The 19,297-nt window shown below is 52.4% G+C and overlaps 1 protein-coding gene across 1 annotated transcript in view; it reads right to left on the bottom strand.

Annotated features, from left to right (window-relative positions):
• Positions 1-2,203, bottom strand: part of STEAP3 (STEAP3 metalloreductase) — a 50,995-nt gene extending 48,792 nt beyond the window's left edge. Inside the window, exon 1 of the mRNA XM_072757568.1 lies at positions 1,945-2,203. Coding sequence (XP_072613669.1) covers positions 1,945-2,038 — 94 coding nt within the window. The 5' untranslated portion in view covers positions 2,039-2,203. The remainder of the gene's footprint in view (positions 1-1,944) is intronic.
• Positions 2,204-19,297: the final 17,094 nt, after the last annotated feature.

Raw genomic sequence — 19,297 nt, forward strand, 5'->3', positions numbered from 1 at the left:
GACAGCTGGGAGCCAGGCTGCCTGGATCTAGTGCTGCTGGGGCCCCGGAGGGTGCACGGATAACGAGGCTGCAGTCCCGGCAGGTGATCCTGGTGGGGCAAATGGAGGAATTTCCCTGCCACTGTGGTGACCTCGTGGGTAAAAGCCTATCGGAACCACCCAGAGCTGAGGTGGCAGCGGACTGTGGGAATAGTCTGTGGGGACAAGCCACCGAGTGGGGAGGCAGGCTGGCAAAAGTGTGATTGGGGCCTGGGATTGGAGTTACAAACTCTGTCTCCACTTGGCACCTTATTTTGAACCAGTGTTGTATGATGTGATAAGGTTTGGCTTCCCGGGCACTGGGGCCCCCTGCACCCCAGAGCTCGGTACTCTGGCATAAGGCTGCCCTTCTTTCAGTCCTCTGTTGAAACTCTGAGGAATCTCTGGGTGGCTCAGCGGTTTAGCACCTGCCTTCGGCTCAGGGCATAATCCTGGAGTCCAGGGCTCCAGTCCCACATCGGGCTCCCTGCATGGAGCCTGCTTCGCCCTCTGCCTGTGCCTCTGCCTCTGTGTGTGTGTGTGTATCTCATGAATAAATAAATAAAATCTTAAAAAAAAAAAAAAGAGAGAAAAAGAAAAGAAACATAAGCTCTCCCAAGAGGAAGAACTCTCTGAGCTCATTGGAATGAACTGTGGATCCACAGGAGACTTAACCGTGACTAGCACAACAGTGTGGAGAAGGTTCTAAAGGCAAGTGCTAAAAGGTGGGTGTGGATAAGGGACTGGGGATGGGGTGGGCAGGAGCAACCATTCCCCTAAGGGAGCTCACTAGCACATAGCAGGTACTTAACTCTGTGTAAGATCCGGTGTCTCGGCTTGTGACTAGACCACCGGTGGCCAATGAGAATGTAGGAAGCTGGCCCAGTACCTCCGGGGAGCATTTAATGAGCCCAGAAGCAGGTCTTCCCTGTTGGTCCATGGTAGCATCACATCGTCTTTAAGTTGGGGGAGTTTGCAAAGGCACAGAACTAGAGAAGTCTGGGTTTCAGGACCTTGCTCCAACTGTGGTGCATGTGATGGCCTCAGGGCGTGGTTTAGGATTGCAGTCTCTCCTGCCCCAGCCAGCCTTAATGAATCAGAAGTGCATGTTAACAAGAATCCACAAGAAATAATGTGCACATTCTAGTTTGAGAAGCACTGGTCTGAGGTCCAAATGAAACCAGCAACTCCTTGAGCACCTGGGCCACGGCTGATGATCAGAAGTCTGTACAGGACTACACCCACCCTACTGGGGTGGCATTTTAACACTCTACCCTTTGCTTTCTCAGGGGTTCTTATGAGCCAAACAGCCTGACTCGATCTGCTTCTGAATTTTTATGAATAGGAAGTCAATGACTGTCCTTCACGACACTCCATGCCTGTCCTACAGAGCTCTGAGAAGAAAAATGTTAGTGTGCTTACTCCTTTCCAGGGACTAACCTTATTTCTCTTCTTACCGTGGTGACTCGGATACTCAGACCCATATTCATGACTATATTATCCTCCCTGAATATATTTAAGTTCTACTTTATTTCCCTCCAGTCCATGATCTGTATGTGTGTCAGGTTTACAATCAGCGTTGTCGCTCAACTTTTCACTATAAGCTCTCTTAAGTTGCTTTTGGAAAAAGCCAATTGTGTAAGCAAACTAAATAGGAAACATCGGTGTGCGACAGTGGCCAATCCTCTCTTCCCCCTCGGGGGCCATGGCCCTTTCATGGCAAGAGCAGGGTGGTTCGTGGCATATCCTCTGCTGGAATTTTGAGAAGGGGACGAGGGGTAGGGAGAAGGACATGCCCTTGCACTCCAGCAGGCATTGCGGAGGAAGGGAAGTCCAACCAGCTAGGGGTAACCAGGGGGGAAATCATGATGGGGTGCTCACACCCTGCCCCTCCCAGCTTCCCCTATGTCTGTCTGCATGTCTCACCTGATCCGGTGTGCAAGGTATTGTCCTTCATGCCGGGGGACTCTCCACAGGCTGGGGTGGAGGGATCCTGCTCACCAGAGGCCTCCGCTGCCATCTCAGCATGCGCTGCTCCTTCTGCTGGGTCCCCAGGCAGGTGGTCTGTGCCCAGCTCACTTGGTGCAGGGTGTGGGCGGAGGAGACAGTCAGCTGAGGCGGCTCCGGGACAGAGGAGTCACAGCTCCGCAGGGCAGAGGTGGGGTCACTGACCTCAGGCACGTCTACAAACAGGCTGGTCAGCAGCTGAGATAAGCCCTCCCCCCCCCCCCCCATGTGTTTCAACCTGCTCGGTTCTGTTCCGGGAGCCTTGGCTCTCCGGGAAGGGTCGGGGAAGGGAAGTGACATTTGTTGAGGTCCCACCTTGAGGCCAGCACTGTGCCACATTTAAATCAGCCCCCTGGGACGCCTGGGGGACTCAGTGGTTGAGCATCTGCCTTCAGCTCAGGACCTGATCCTGGAGACCCGGGATCGAGTCCCGCATCGGGCTCCCTGCGAGGAGTCTGTTTCCTCCTCTGCCTGTGTCTCTGCCTCTCTCTGTGGGTCTCATGAATAAATAAATAAAACCTTTAAAAAAATTAAAAAATAAATCAGCCCCCCCTAAGCCTCCCTGGCCCCTGCCAGGTAAATGGGATCAGCTCCATTTTTCAGATGGGGAAAGTGACCTGCTTGGCCTCATGCACGGAGCAAGTGGCAGAGCTGGGATTTGAACCAGGTCTGCCTGGCTCCTAGGCCTTTCTGCTGTGGTTGCCTCGCTAAGTGGAAGGCTCCTGTGACCCCCGTTAGTGCCAAGGACTGGGGCCGGCGTGATGCAAGGGAGGAACAGAGGCAGTCTGCGTGGTGTGACCAGAGGGGACGCGAGCTGGGGAGCAGGGTTCCCTCCCCAGCACACCTCACAGTGCCTGCCTGCCGAGCCTAGTGAGGTTCGTCGGCTGTCTGCAGCCTCCAGGTCAGTGGCAGCCCCACGACTCTGTTCACTTGAGATTTGCCTCGCCCGGAGCAGGTCTGTGGACTGCCAGGTAGGCCTCTAAGAGCCTGCTTGTATGTGGAGTAGGGCCGGTTTCACCGACCTGCCAGCCAGTGTTGAAGGTTTGCTGGGCCCTGGTGGCGTGCAAAAAGCAGGGTCCCTGCAGAAAAGGAAAACCTTATGGTGGATAATGGTGCAAGAGCTGTGATCTGTGCCAAGGGCCAGGAGCCACGGTCAGCGGGGCACGGGGTCTCCTGGGAGGAGGAGGGGGCCCTGCTGGGGCTCTGGAGGCATCCGTAGGGTAAAGAAACACACTGACCTGGGTTCAGATGTGGTCTCCCCATAGAATCTGGATCCCCTCAGCTATAATCTGAGAGAATATACTGCCTCAGGTAGTGTGAGAATTAAGTGACAAATTGCCAGGAAGTGCCTGGCACTTAGTAGGTGTTCATTAAAATACTGCCAGCCAATCTGAGAGGAAAAGAAAGGGGTTCAGGGGGAGGAAGACAGACCACTGAAAAAAGCCAGTTCCATAAGTCTTCCCCCTTGGAAAAGTCTTCTTTGTTGTCCTGTGTCCTCCTTCCCGGAGAAACGCTCAGGAAACTCTTTCTGCTCTGACCAGTGGGCAATGAATGCCCGCCACCCCTCCCCTGCCCCCTGTCCCAGAGGTCTGCGGGTGCCATGGCACCCTAGTCTGGGAGTCAAGAGACTTGCCATGGAGCTGACCATCAATCTCTGCCTTGCTGGGCCTCCTACACCTTTCAGCTCAACATATCTGTGAAATGGGATGATGAAGCAAGAGCAGAAGTGCAGATGGTACAATGAGACTTGAACTCATGTTAATCCCCTGCCTCCCCTCATCCAGATTCCCCTGGCTCCTTGTCCTTTGCCACAATCAATCCCCTAGGCCTAGGCCAACAGTGGGACTGCCACCTGCAGGCCCTACCTACCCCTATCTAGAAGCAGTGTAGAAGGTGGGTTGGAAACAGTCCTAGGACCCTGGGTGCCCTCTGTCCTTTGGCCTGGCCCCGGGCTGGAGGGCCTGATTTGGTGGCTGCCAGGCCCAGTCTCTCCTGCACTCTCCCATTCAGGATCACAGTCTTCCTGAAGTTCCAGAAACCCTCCTTCTCCCTGGGTGGAAGGGAGGATGGGACCCCTGTCTCTCTACTTTTGCTCCAGGCCCATCTGGCTGCTCTGATTCTGGAAGTTGCTCTGTGAGGCCTGCAGCCTCCTGGGCATGTTCTCCACTTTTGCTGGGTGCATGAGGATCCCACCTCCCCTGGGTTCTGGTCCTTGCTCTGCTGCAGCCACTGTGACCTTGGCTGAGACCTTTCCCCTCGTCACACCTACATTTTCCCAGAGGTGAAATGCAGTGGGTTACAAAGGCCTTTGTGAGGGCCTAGATCAAGGGTGGGCCTCCATGCCCACCCTCCCCTTATCCAGAGCAGCTGCCCTCTTAACTATCTGTAGGTGGGATCAAGTTGACCATCCCTGTGTAAGATACTCCAAAAGTCCGTCCCCTCCACATCTAAGATTTCTGATTGGTTAAATTAGGGCCACTGAAGAGTAGGGGAGGATTGGAGGTGTCAAGGCTCAGCCTTCCCCAGGAAACTGGAATTTCGGGTGGCCACAGCCAGAGGCAGGAGACAGTAGCTCCTGAGAAGGGTTCAGGGTCAGCAGGTGATGGGGGAGGGAAGGTGCAGGCCCACCGGAGACATTTTGTGCGGGAGGGGGGCTGGGGATGGGGCAGGGACTCTGGGTGCCCTTTTGACATGAAGCCCACAGGGCCACATCTCTCCTGGTGCCCTTTCCTGGAATGCAGAGATGCCTGAATGAAATAATTGGCTACAAGATACACGTTTGTGGTGCTTATGCAAATTTATGTAAATAGAATGCAAATACAGCTGGCCTTAGGCTGGGGGCCCTGGGATAGAGGCTGGTGGGGGATGGGGTGCCCCTGTCACTTCTGACTTTGCCTAAGGCTCCTGAGGACTTCACAGGGAGCAGCCCACCGCTTTCCCTCTGCTCTGCAGGGTATGCAGGAGACCAGCAGGGATCGGCTGTCCCCATGGACACAGAGATGTAGGGGAACTGAGGGGAACAGACGGCCTGGTCTGGGTCAGTGTCCTCGCTCCATAGGAAGGGACAGAATTCAGCCAGCCCAATGCTGACCCCATGCCTCTCCCCACGACGGCCAGCTCCAGTGCTGCACCCCCACCTCCAGAACTAAATGCCCTGCTGTGTGTGTTCGTGGGGGCATGCGGCCGCGTGGACCCTCCAGACCCCTGCAGCGGGACCCAGGCCCACTTAACATGCAAGCCCCAGGGCACTCGTCCATTCCCAGACCCAGCGCCTGGGAGGTGCTCTGCAACTGTTCTCACGGAGGCCTGAAAGTTACCTTTAAGGTGGATACTTGAAGTTTACGTCAGCTACCTGGGTACTTGCTGTTCTTAAGTCAGCCAGTGTCCAGGCCGGACCACACCCTGGAGGTTTCTTGCTGTAGAGCATGGATGTTCTAGTAGCTGCTCATTGCCCTCGGGTGGGAAATGAGGCAGCCTCAGAACTGGGCACAGAGATCCCCTCTGGACCTGGAGAGCATTGGCCTGAAAACTCAGAGTTCCCACAGTTTGAGCTGCAACACCCCAGCCCCCACCCTGATCCACCCTTCCATTCCAGGGAATCACGTTGGCACAGGCATGACCAGTGGAGTGGCACGGTCAGACCGAGGTGTGTGTGAGCCCAGAGGGCTGGACTTGGGTTAATTACAAGCTTTGTGGGGCATTTTGCCCAGGGATGCTTGGGCCTGGTTGTGCTGTGGGCCACTGGGGATCCTGTTCCCCCTCAAGTGGAGGCATCAGTGGTTTCTGTGGAGAGAGCCAGACCTGCACAAGTGGGCATATGGCCACTTCAGGTGGTCATTGCAACATGGTGGCAAGACCAGACACTGGAGGAGGGGCCTTATTCGGGAGCCCTTGCAGGTGGTCTCCTGGGAAACCCTTTAAAAAAAACAGTGGTAGGGGTGGGACAGGTACCTTTGGGTAGATGGCGGTAGGGACTTATACTATAATGATTGCAGCCAAAAAAGCAAGGGTGCTCTCTTTTGGGGGTCACAGGACAATAGGTTTGGAGACCTACATACTCCAGCCTGGTCTCTGGCCTGGGGCCTGGCCAGTCACAGTATGGTGACCCCGACTGAGGCCAGTTTGGTGGCGGCAGAAGAAATAGCCAGAGCTGTCAGGGGCCAGGCATCCTGATGTCACTGGTGACAGTGCAGAGTCTCTAGGCCCAGGAAGCCAGTTTCCTTTTCCCATCAACCTGGGAGCCCTGGGATTTCTTCCCACGCAGCAGTTACTTCCGGATGTGACTGGTTCTCCAGGTGAAATTAAGACACAACTTTTCACTCTCCCAGGCTTATCAGACCAGGTAAAATTTCGGGTAAAATATGATGCCAGGCCCCACGGCAGAGGCTCAAGTCCTTGGTAGAGGACAAAGGAGAGCCGGTGGCGGTGTGGTGAGCCTGGCTGCGGGGCAGCGCCAGGCCAATCAGGGCCGGGGTGGGGGAGGCCTGGGCACTTAGGCAGCAGGGGAGGCCCAGTTGGTTTCCCAGACCATTAGCGAGGCAAGCAGCTACTGAAAAATTAACCACAGGGCTCGGTAATGCACTTTGGAGAGGAGCATCCCCTCAGGTGCTCAAAAGCGTGCTGTTGACCCGAGAGGTGGCCTGGAGGCAGGCAGGGCATTTTGGAAAAAAGGAGAAGAGAGAGGCGTGGAGCCTGCCCCACACATTCCTCCTCCAGTGTGTTTGAGGCAGTGACCCCCATGAGGTGTCTCTTGCACGGTCCCCACTTGGGGTTCCCACCATTGACTCTACTCCAAGGCTTTGCCCTCTCTCCTTGAGGGCGTCTCACTGTGGCACCTGCTCAGAGCAGGACCTCATCTCCCTATCAGTCCCAAAGGCACTTTCTTGTAACAGAAGTCTGGTCTCAAACACTGCTGCACAGAGGTCCTACTCGAGCCTGGGCAGGAGACCTTGCTGGGCCAAGAAGACTCCCGTGTTCCTTCTGCCTGACTTGGGGCCCGCTCCCCTGCCAGCTGCTATCCTGCTGTGGAGCACTGGCTGGTTGCAGGCTCTCCACTTCCATTGCCTCTGACGTCTTTGGTCTTCCATCTGCCCGTGTCTCCGATGAGAACGCTGATCCTCTAACAAGAGGAATCAAACCAAGTTGTGCGGTGGACAGTGTTTTAGGGGCAACTCAGCTCAGTGTAGTGGGAGTGGAGTCTGGCCTCGATCCCTTTCTTGCTACGGTGATGGCACTTGAGTAGATTTCTCCCAGGCTCACGGTGTCTCCTTTCGGTTGGCAAATACTCATTTTTGAAAGCTTTTATTGGGTGTCTGATCTGTCAGATGGCTACAATGCAAAGGCTTTCCAGCATTTGTGCAGGGTTGTACAGCCTGACCCAGTACATACACACTTAAATATAGATCATCGATCCCTAACTGAAACAGAAGCGTTCAGAGACGGGACTTACCTTTGTGACACGTGGTAACATCTGATATTTTAAATTTAATTCTATTCCATTTCATTAAAGGAAAAAAAGCTTGTTGGCCCAATTCTCTAATAAAGCTGTAAACTGAAATTTGCAAATGCTGGCTGGCGGCCACATGTGCAGGGTCAGGATGTGGTGCCGCCAGTGCATGGTGGTTGCAATCTGGTGGGTTGTGGCCTCTGGGGATCTGTACACTGAGGCCCCAGTAAGTGAGAAACACGTGGAGGATGGTCCCAGCCACACACCCTCTGGAGCAAGTACTAGAGGGCGATGCTGGGGTCAGAGATCTACTCTGCATCCAGCAGGGACCAGACTTCCCTAATCCCTCCCCTACCCCAAGTGCCCTTGATTTAGTCATCTCCATCTCCCTGCTCCCATTTCCTTCTCCTAGCACTGAGCTTACAGCTGAAAACATTCACGGAGCTTTGCAGCTTGGACATTCTGGGACGGCCCCTACTTACACTTGGCTTCCCAGTCTGTAAAATCCTGCTTCTTAGAGACCAGAGCCAGGGAGAGTTGAGCCACCAGAGGCCCAGTGGGACGCAGCAGGGGGGGGGGGGGCGTTGGGTGGGGTGGGAGGAGGAGGACAGGGAAGGAGGGTGGTGGGAGAGGGGAGGGGCTTGAGACTTCTTCCTGTTGCTCTGAGCACTCTAGGAAGCTTTGCAGGTGTAAAACCTGCCTGCTGGGGAGGGGTCTCCATGCTACTAGCGCTGCTCCTTTTTGCCAGGTCTTCTGCAACCCTTTAGACATCTACCTCCAGGATGCAGGAATGCAGAAGCCAGTTATGTCCCTAAATCATAAGCTGGGGCCTGAGCTTCAGATCAGCTCACCCTGCTCTTCTGAAAGCTCTTTACCACTTAGAGATCCATCTCTTTTCTATTGGTACATGAGAATGTTTCTTTAATGAGAAGAATTACCTTATTTTTAGAGACAGGCAATAATTTGAACCACCTGGGCTAGGAGGAAGCAAAACTTCTCTAAGAGAGAGAGAGAGAGAGAGAGAGAGAGAGAGAGAGAGAGAGATCTGCTCCTTTGGGACCTAGTTTGCCACAAAAGGCAAACTCCCCTCTAACCCTACCCCTGACCCCCACCAGGGGCAGAGGGACCAGACTCATGGGAGATAAATTGTCCCATCTTTTATTTAAAAGGGATTTTTGTGTGTGTGTGTGTTTTTTAAAGATTTTATTTATTTATTCATGAGAGACACAGAGAGAGGCAGAGACACAGGCAGAGGGAGAAGCAGGCTCCACGCAGGGAGCCCAATATGGGACTTGATCCTGGGACTCCAGGATCACGCCCAAGCCCAAAGGGAGGCACTCAACCACTGAGCCACCCAGGCGTCCCTTAAAAGGGATTTTGAATTTCAGGCAGCCTGGAGGAGAAGGGTGAGAAGTCAGTGCTCCAAGCTGGATAGGAGGAAGATCTGGAAAGAAAGGGATCCCTGAAACAAGGTGGGACCTAGGAGCTTCTTTTTACAAAGTGCACTGTGAGGCATTCTGCTACAAGTTTTTCCAGCCCCACATATTGGTAATGCACCAGTGTTCCCAGACCTCACTGAGTGCCTGTCTGGAATGCCTGCCTTTGGAGCTACTTTTGGGGGGCAGGTTTTTTGGAGGCTCAGAAAAGAGAGCAGGCTATGTGTGTCCCTGGGCCTGAGGACACAGAAACTGAGGCGAATAAGCCCCAGTGATGGCTGGGGGCAGGCTGCTGGGTGGACTGGCCGGGAAAACATGAGCCTCTAAACATCCGAGAAGCCCTGGTCCCTGAACAATCAGGTGGCCCGCCTCTGGCTTTGTGGCTGTCTCTCTAGTCAGACTTTTAAAGTGGCCATGCCTCTTGCTGCCACCCACAGAATAGCCTGCCATCGTTCTTTGCTCACTGTTTGCTAACTCTGCCTACGTGTTTTCTTTCTTTAAAAAATGTATTTATTTATTTGAGAGAGAGACAAAGTACAGTGTAAGGGTCAGAGGGAAAGGAGAGAGAAGATTCCCTGCTGAGCACGGAGCCCATACAGGGGCCAATGTCATGACCCTGAGATCACGACCTGAGCCAAAACTAAGAGTTGGGCGCTCAACCAACTGCACCACCCAGGTTCCCCTGCCTCCGTGTTTCCTTTAGGCTGGGAAATCAGTAAGGAGAAAGCAAGATCTCCCTGCAAGAAGCTCCCACTCCTGTTTTGCCTTAGGGTCCTTTCTCCTTGAAAGACAAATAATGAGAGGTCCATGGCCCTTACATGTACCAGACTCTGTCATGTGTGTCCTAATATATATAAAGGGTCTCATCAAAGCCTACTGGCCAACTCATGAGCTAGGTCCATTACTATCATCCTCATTTTGTAGTTGAAGAAAACAAGGCATTCCAGAATGCATGGGCTTACCCACTCTCCCTAGTAAATAGCTCTCAAATTGCCCCCTGGAGTGTGTTTCTTGAATCATTTCTGATTAACCCAGTGGTTCTCATTCCCTGCCCCTACCCCCCCCCCCCCACTGGTGTGTGTGTGTGTGTGTGTGTGTGTGTGTGTGTGTGTGTATTTGGCAATGTCTGGAGATAATTTTGGTTGTCTTGACTGGGAGGGTGTTACCAGTGTCTAGTGGGTAGAGGCCAGAGATGTTGCAATGCCCAGGACAGACCCTCCACAACAAAGATATGTCCTCTTATAGACATCCATGGGTGAAGAAACCCTGGATTAACCAAAGCCCCCTACTGCTGTCTGAGAGAATTCCTCGTTCGATTGTTTCTGCTTTAGTGTTTCTCCTCACTCCATGGCAGGTTCCCTCTCTCCTGCCTGAGATTCTACTCAGCACCCCGGAAGCCCTCCTTGGTGGCAGCACACTGCCCTCCTGCCTTCTCTTGGCTCTCCTCAGATCCCCAGGGCTTGTTTCTCAGCCTGGAGTCTCCACTAAGGGCAGAGCCTCAGGCCTGCTGTGTATGCATGTGTTATTTGGGACGGGATCCCAGGGAGCTGAGTGGGGGTATGAGGAGGAAAAGCCAAATCAAGGGTTCATTGTTGACTTGGTCTCCCGTCTGTTGGAAGCCCCTGAGGAGTATGTCTGCTTGTGCCCTGCCACCCCCATGCTATGGCCCAGGGCTGCTCTGAGGATCCCTAAGCCCTGTGCCTCTGGACTGTGCATGCCTGCTTGTGGGGCAGGCTCTCCTGGTGACTCATGTCACGGTGTCAGGGAAGCCCTGAGAGAGGAGAGGGAGTGAACACCTGCAGGGTGTAGGCCAGCACAGCTGTGCTCCAAGGAGAGGCTGAGCAGCTATGAGATGGGCACTAGAGGTGCAGCAAGGGACAGACCCTGTGGGCCAGCGCTGGGACCCCCACCACACAATTCCCAGACATGGAAGCAGGCCTACACACCCTCCCTGCCCTTAGGCGCATCATTACCTAGCTGAGGGAAAAGATAAAATTGTTCTAAAGAGTTGGTAAGGCCAGAAGACCCTGCATAATCCAGTTTCACAGCCACTTATCAATGGTGATGATGTCAGAGCCAGAAGGAATTTCAAGGAGTCTTATTTTAGTCTAACCTTCTCATTTAGAGATGAAAAGATTGAGGTTCATTTATTCGTTCAGTCAACAGCTATGCCATCTTTGTTATAGAGGAGTTAAGTGACCTCTGAAGGTGGCCGATGTATTCAGTGATTCACCGTGAGGTCCTGGAGGGGTCCAATGAGGGGGTCCCAGAGGACGGGCTGGGAGAGTGACAGCCCCTCTGTTGGACAGTGATTCCCTGCTATTTTGGACACAGCCAGGGAGACCTGGGGCCCTTGTTAGAGTCTTTGCCCATCTCCCCCAGTTGTTAATGGGTATTGATCTGCAAACAAATGCTTAAGTGCAAGAGAAGAGGGCTCTGTTTACAGAACAGGCATCAATTCTTATAGAATTTAGAGTCCTAAGGTAATATGAATACTCTGGTCTGCACTTCTGGTTCTGTTTAACCTTGGATGATTTGTTTTTCCTCTCTCTGGGGAGTTTCCCCAAGTTTTTAACCCAGCCAGAGTCTTCCAGGAGAGCTGATTGGTTGAATGCATGAACCAACCCATAAAATGATCGGTGGAAGCAGCCTTGGGGTTAATGCTCTCCACTCTCTTGTTTAAAGATGAGAAAACTAGGCCAAGGGAGGGGGAGAACAAAATGCCCTCCAAACACCCACAAGCAAATAAAGGTGGCTGATGTTTAACCAGTATGAGGTGATGAGTGTTAGGACAGACATGTGTGCCAGGAACACAAGCGGTAAGAGGCGTGATGCAATTTGTCCAGGCTGCTTGGGACGGGGTGGTGGTGGGAAACTGGGCAAAAAACAGCCTTAAATCTCCCCAGATGCCACAGAGGGATCTGCCCCACCGTATTTCCTTCTTCCTTCCCTCCATGCACCTCCCCACCCCCCGTCCCTATTATGGTTCTGCACTGCCCACGATAGACCTGGGCTCTGAACATCTAGAGCAGAATATGGGCCCTCACAGCATCTAGGGAGGCTGAAGAAAAAGGCAGGGACCATGGGCTGCCAGGAAGAGAGCTAAGGTCATGTGACAGGACACTGTGGTCATCAGTGTGGACACCAGGTGCCACCACTGGCCCACTTCTGCGGTTGGGGGCAGCAATGCCACCTCAGGCAGTAGGCCTTCTGCCCTGACCTGCTTCTGGGTGTCATTCACTCTAGGCCTAAATTGCTGGTAGGAGCATCCATTGTCTGAACTTGAGGCACCTGCTGCTGTCCAGCTGCCCAGGCTAAGGAGAGCACATTCAGACCCCTGAAGCTCTTCTGCAGGAGGTAGTGCCACCCCTCCCCAGGACTCACCCAGCAGCCGATTCCTGGCACATGGGGAGGTGATCCAGATACGAGGTCCATCCTACTGTGCATTCTGTCCATTCCTGGCCTCCCTATGCCCACCTGTGTGGGCCGTGATCCAGGCCTCACAGAGCTCACAGCTCATGATAAGGCAGCTTGAGACTGAGTCCCCAGGAGACACCAGCATGGTCACTGGGCTGGTCTCTTTCATTCTGGAAGCGCTGGAGAGGGGAAGGTGGCCCAGTGCATCTCCAGAGAGTGTCTCAATGGGCGCTCTCACCTTGGTGCTCTGAAGCATCCAGAAGTGGCCAGGACCAAAAAGAACTTCATGAGGAAAGAAGGACATGCTACAAAGTAGGGGAGAGCTCACTCCACCCACAAACCCTCCAATGAACCTTTGAGGAACCCTAGATCACTGGAGGGCCTGAAAAATCATACAGTGCCTTCTCTTCCTCTGTGCTGAATAAGACCATCACAAATGGTGTCGAATGATGTGTATGGATTTGCACCTTGCTTTTCCCCTCTTAGCACTGAGTACTGGAGATAGCTCCATATATTAGGGCAGTAAAACTCTCACTCTTTGTGATGGCTGCAAAATACGCCTTATTTATTTATTTATCTCCTTTTTGATGGAAAGTTCAATGATTTCCATCCTTTGCTTTTACAAACAATGTTTATGGGTTCTTGGGTTTTGTTTGTTTGTTTGTTTGTTTTGTACCTATATGTGACTCTATCTGCAGGATGAATTCCTAGGAATAGATTGCATGGATCAAGTGGTATGCACATTTGAAATGTTGCTAGATATAGCCAAATGGCTCTTGAGTAGAGGTTGTATCAGTGTGCATGCTCGAGAGCAACACACAAGAATGAGAGCACTTGTCCCACACCAGGGGTATTTGGAATGTGGGTGAGGTAGGGAAGGTAGAGTAAGTTTGCTAGTGCTCCTCAGACCCCACCAAAATGGCATTGTCCTGTGTTTGCCTGGGGAAATATTTCATAATTCTTTGGCTGCATTATAAATGCTAATTTTCTGAATGCAAGCTGTTTTGTCAGGGCTTTTCCTTCCCGATGTCAGAATTGGTCTGGAGGGCCTCTGTTAGCCCTCAAGGTGAAGGCTGTCAGGGTGATGGAGAGAAAGCAGAACTTTCCTCTGGCCGTCCAGGTCTTGTATTTAAAGTTGATTGACCCTGTGGCAAGCTTATTGCTCAGCCAACAGGAAATAGCAGTAGAAATAGGCAGGTGATGCCACAACCGGCGTTCCTCCCCTTGCCCACTAGCTCCATCTGCCAATCCATGTAGCCACATATGCACATATGCATGCATGCACCCTTACATGCATCCAGCCATGCATGCCTGCAGCCACACATGCAACCATGCAGCACCTGGTCTGGGTTAAGCACTGTCCTGTGTGCTTGGAGAGCCAGGAGGGGAGGGGAAGAGGAGAGGAGATAGAAATGGAAATGCAAACAATGCTGTCATGTCTTCTGTGCTGACATGGAGGAAAGTTGGTCCCAATAGATCCCACTTATTGAAGATCCACAGTATGCTGGGCCCTTGCTAGGTACACGGGATGCAGAAGTGGTGAAAAAGTTGCCATCTGTCTCCTAAGGAGAGATCAGGGTCTCCTAGGAAGGAAGGACAGTCGTCTAAAGACCATTATCAGGAAAATGTACTCCATGCTGTGGGAGCACTAAAGAAAGGAATAAGTTCTTGCTGGTGGCGAAAGAATGTCATATTATTTTATCTGCCTTAAATCAGACTAAACTAGCTACAAGTCCCCATTTATCAGGATAGATGAGAAATCCCATCTGTCGTGTTTGGGGCAGGCCTCAGCCAGGGTGGAGACTCAGGAGAAAGCCTTCTGGTCTTCCACTCCCGTTGGTTACTCTGCTAAATTCCCATTCCAGCAGGTGTGGTCCCTCTGCTTCCATGCAGGCTGAAGCTGGAGGTCTTTACCAAGGTCGGGAGCCTCAGGATTTAAGGTCAGCCTCCCTCGGCAGGCATCTCCTATGTGAGGCTTGCCTATCTTACTTGCTGTGTGACCTTGGGCAGGTAATTTTACCTCTTTATTTTTTAAAAATTATTATTATTTTTTATTTATTTATGATAGTCACACACAGAGAGAGAGAGAGAGAGGCAGAGACACAGGCAGAGGGAGAAGCAGGCTCCATGCACCGGGAGCCCGACGTGGGATTTGATCCCGGGTCTCCAGGATTGCGCCCTGGGCCAAAGGCAGGCGCCAAACTGCTGCGCCACCCAGGGATCCCTTTTTTTTTTTTTTCAGTTTTTTTTTTTTTTTTTTAAATTTTACCTCTTTAAGCTCTACTTTCTGTTTATGTAAGTGGAGGGCAATAACCATACTTCATCTCTAGGGTATTGTAAAGATTAAGTAAGCTATGGAAGTGAAGAGTTTAGCATAGGATCTGACACATCATACACGCAGAGGAAACACTAGCCATTATTATTATATTTCTATGAGGCAGGTGGGGGTGGGTGGAAAGAACTGATGATGTTTGAACGTCTACTTTATAAAGACCTAATGTGTAATTCAGGACCCAGACCAAATGGGAAGATCTCCTGTTGATCCCTTATTTCATTTTAGCTTAGACTTGGCCTACCCCTCTATAGGCATCTTATACCCTGGAATGGATGCTGTGGGGCGGGGGGGTTGTACCCTTCGGACAGAGGCACTTGCTTCCTCAGCCACCATGAGTAGGGGCTGCAATGGTACAGTGGAGCAGCTCTCTCTGGCAATTGCCTTCAGCGAGAGGCAGCTGGCTTGCCCAAGCCCACACCCTCACTGGGAGCAGCCCACGTTCTAGGGGATGAAAGTGGGCCAGTCCTCTTGCCTCAGTCTAGAAAACTCTGAAGGGCCATCCAAGCTCAGAGCTCCTCACAGGGCTGGCTGAGGACTCTGTTGTGACTGCATCTCAGTTCCACTCTGCCCTCAGCCCAGTCTTGCTTACATCAGCTCCCTTCCACATGTCAACCTCTGGCATGCAGACCCAACCAAAGACACACCTCACATGTTCTCTCCTTGGCTATCAGTTTCCTCCAGTAACACTGGGGAACTTCATGAGGGCAGGAACTATACTGCCACTGTCCATGGCACATGGCATAGAACAACACAGCACATTAAGGTTAGTTCAGGTGCTGTCAGAACCCACTGGAGAACATGCCCACAGAAGAGGATTGCCGTCCAGGGGGTGGCATTTTCTGAGCTGAGTCCAGTGCCAACCTCATGTGTACCAACTTGACTAGCCAGCTAAGTACAGAGGATTCAGCTCAGGTGAGGAGCTCCAGGAATGGTACCCATTGGGTGCTGCAGGTTCCTGAAGAGGGTGGTGATTCCAAGCTCCTGGTGCCTTCTAAGCTGCAACATGGTAGATGAAAATTCACAGGTCAAGAAGCATGGACAGTCGATTCCACAGTGAAAAGTTCGGTCATGTGGAGGGAGGCAGGCTGACCCTAGGGTGTCCCACCTTTTAAGTGGGAAGATCGGCACGTGGTTATCTCCAGTGCAGCTTCTGGTAGAGGATGTGTGGGATGGTGGGTGAAGCCTTTGCAAACACACCTCTGGAGCTGAGGAGAAGTTCGGGGACAGTTGGACTCATAGATTGAACGGGCATAGGGGTAGAGATAAAAGCCAAAACTCAGGAAGCCAACTGGATAAATTCGAGTGAGGGGAGAAGCCTGAAGATATAACCTGGGGTGAGGAGATGGGGGAAGAGTGTGATGTTGGCCAAGAAGGGAGGGCTGAGGAGAAGAGGGACAGAGGAGGACAGCCAAGGGGGTGTCCAAAGTCAGAAGGGTCAAACTTTGCTTGTATGTCAAGGGGCTGAAGCCAAGGGGAGCAGGGGTTTGATCTGGGGAGGCCTCCGGTGGCCTTCGGAAGGCTGGCTAGGGCAGTGATTGAGAGCACGGGTTTTAAAATCAGAGCTGGGTTCAGCTTGTATCTTCTTTACTTGCTGCCTGTGTGACCTGAGCAAATCATCTAACCTCTCTGCTCTCTGTTCGAGACCAATACACTCATGCAGAGTAAAGGACCCAGAGCTGAGAGAGCAGTTGGCACAGAACCTTGCTGTGGGGAGTGGCAGTCACTGGCAGGTGGCATTACTGCAGGTAGAGCAGCTTCTGGGGAGGGCGGGGGTGGGGAGGTGAGGATACTTGAAAGAGGACCAGGGTGAGAAGGGCTCTGTGGGGCTGGGGGCTTCGTTTACGGCTGAGGGAGGGGCCCAGGAGAGGGTAGAGCTGAAGATTCAAAGGTGGGAAGGGGCAGCTGATCCTCGAGGGGTGGCAAAGGCACAGGTGCAGTGAAGGGAGAGCCTGGAAGCATCCTGGGTCCCTCTGGGCTCGGAGGAAGCAGGGCCCCTTGTTGGCAGTGGCACGAAGCCATTTCCCCTCATCATGGGTCTGCTCATAGCCATAAAATATGGAATGACACTGGATTTGGTCATTAAGTAAATGGGATAAAGAAATAATTGGAAAATGGATCCCTGCCCGGAAGGAGTAGAATTGTTCTCTGTGCTATTGTTGTCTATGCCCTCTGAGTAATCTGCAAAGCCAGGCAAGTAAGGACGTCAGGCTTAGGTGTGATGAGAAACTCCGCCTCGAAAAGAGCCTGAAATTACCCGTGACAATGGAAGAGCCTTTGTCTCCTGCACAGACAGGGGGAAGAAAAAAACCCAAACAAACCTGAGTGTTTCCTGGAGTGAGAAGAAAGGGAAGGGAGGACAGGATGGCCATAAGGAGTGCTTGAATGTGAAACCGAAACCCCATAACTTCTCCCAGTCGGGCAAGGCAGTGCTCACCACCCCACCTGGGGGGTGGCCAGGGGGCTGGGATGAGGGGGGGCGCTCAGGCCATGGGGGTGGGGTGGGGCTGGAGGAGGTGGCTCAGGCTTCTCGGCCCGGCCAGCAAGTCAATGTACCTGTCTCATGGCCCCTGAAACTTTGATCCCCATGCTCTGCTCTCAGCACACGCACCAAACCAGAGCTACTCCTTGGGACTGTGGACAGAAAGTTGGCATTATGATTATCCACAACACAGCCCTGGGAGGAAGAACTGGTTTCCTTGCTGAGGGGGTGCTGGGAAGGTAGATGGGAACCCTTCCCTTTCCAGGACCCCAAATCCTATATGAGGAACCCTTCCTGTTGTAAGAGAATAACCACTCTGGTGTGCCTCTCTGCTTCCACCTCCAATTGTTAAAGGCCTTCGTGTCAGCAAGCGCTGAATATTTAAAATAAATTTAAATATTTAAATATTTTCTGTTTAAATCTTTAAAATATTTTCTGTTTAAAATTTTAAAATATTTTCTGTTCCTCTAGATAAAGTCAGGGGCTGCCCCCAGCAGAGCTTTCCAACTTTAGTCAAACACGCAGTACTACACCTCAGTCTTTCTTTTTTTTTTTTTTTTTTAAGATTTTATTTATTTATTCGTGAGAGACACAGAAAGACAGAGAGGCAGAGACACAGGCAGAGGGAGAAGCATGCAGGGAGCCCGACGTGGGACTCGATCCGGGGTCCACCAGGATCACACCCTGGGCCGAAAGCGGCGCTAAACCGCTGTGCCACCTGGGCTGCCCCACCTCAGTCTTTCCATCTCTAGATTAGACCAGCATGTCCCTCGGGCTCATGGGCCTCTGCAGCATCAGGCTCACTTCATGTGCACGTGTTCAAAATGCAGATTCCTAGGCCTCCTCCAGGGCCAAGAGCTGGAACCCCAGAACCAGAACTGTCACTAAATAACTATATGCCTGACTTAAGGGGAAAGTCTCTGCTTAGAGGGTTGTGTCCCCTCCTAAAGACACGCCCTACACGAAACAGCCCCACGCATAAAAAGGGGCGAAATCGTCGCTGGCTTTGTGGAAGAATTGAAAAACATTGAAATTCTCCAAATATGATATGCAAGGGTCCGCTCTTGGTAAACAGCAGGAGCAAAAACAGTTTACTGAAAAATAAAGATAAAAGCAGGACGAGCCAGCCAGTAACAGTTTTTCCCCGCCCCTGTCCGTTCGATGTCCATCCAAACAAATCGCTGGCCACGTAGCAAAAAGGAAAAAGCGCAGTACGCTTGTGCAAGTGCATTACTGGCTTTCGGTACCGCACAGGAAGTGGAGGGGCAGAGAGCACATGGCAGGGGCATCAGCGTGTGGCAGACGGCTCCTGCCTGTGGCTGGGATGTCGCAGTTCTGCGCACACTCTCCCTGGGCAGAGGGGTGAGCTGGGCCTCTTCCACCTCCTTTATCTGTCCGAGCCTGAACCCGGGCTCAGTAAAGCTCTTAACTGAGAACCTTGTGCCTCTTAACTGAAAGCCTCACTGTAGAACCTCCTGCCCCTTTCACACCGTCCCTGTCCTCAGGGACTGTGGCCTGTGCTGGAACCTCCTGCTCTGCACCAGGGGAGCACCCGAGCAACATCGCCTGCTTCTGTCTCTCTAATGGGCTCTCCAGCTGGTTCTGAGACACATCAAGTTGGGGAAGCCGTGGACGTGACATGTGAGATCTGTCTCAGGCTTTGAGGTTGCTGTTGTCTTTCCGGCGGAGCCCCGATGTGTCCTTTTGCCTAGTCCTCGCCCAGCCTGAGACCCCCTGCTACAGCTGCTCCGTATGGTGGGCCTGAACTGTCACCCTAACCCTCCTTTTTTTTTTTTTTAATTTTTTATTTATTTATGATAGTCACAGAGAGAGAGAGAGAGAGAGGCAGAGACACAGGCAGAGGGAGAAGCAGGCTCCATGCACCGGGAGCCCGACGTGGGATTCGATCCCGAGTCTCCAGGATCGTGCTCTGGGCCAAAGGCAGGCGCCAAACTGCTGCACCACCCAGGGATCCCCACCCTAACCCTCCTAAGTCCCGCTGACCCAACTCCTGCCCCTTTGCTCCCAGGCTCCACATTCCTTTTATTCATCTTTGTGTTCAACACTTAACTACATACAGGAAAATCCACACTTTTCATGGCTCAGGAATTTTGACAAATGCATGTAGGTGTGTATTCACTCCCATAATCAATTTACAG

Source organism: Vulpes vulpes, chromosome 5 (genome assembly GCF_048418805.1).
Source record: "Vulpes vulpes isolate BD-2025 chromosome 5, VulVul3, whole genome shotgun sequence".
Lineage (NCBI taxonomy): Eukaryota > Metazoa > Chordata > Mammalia > Carnivora > Canidae > Vulpes > Vulpes vulpes.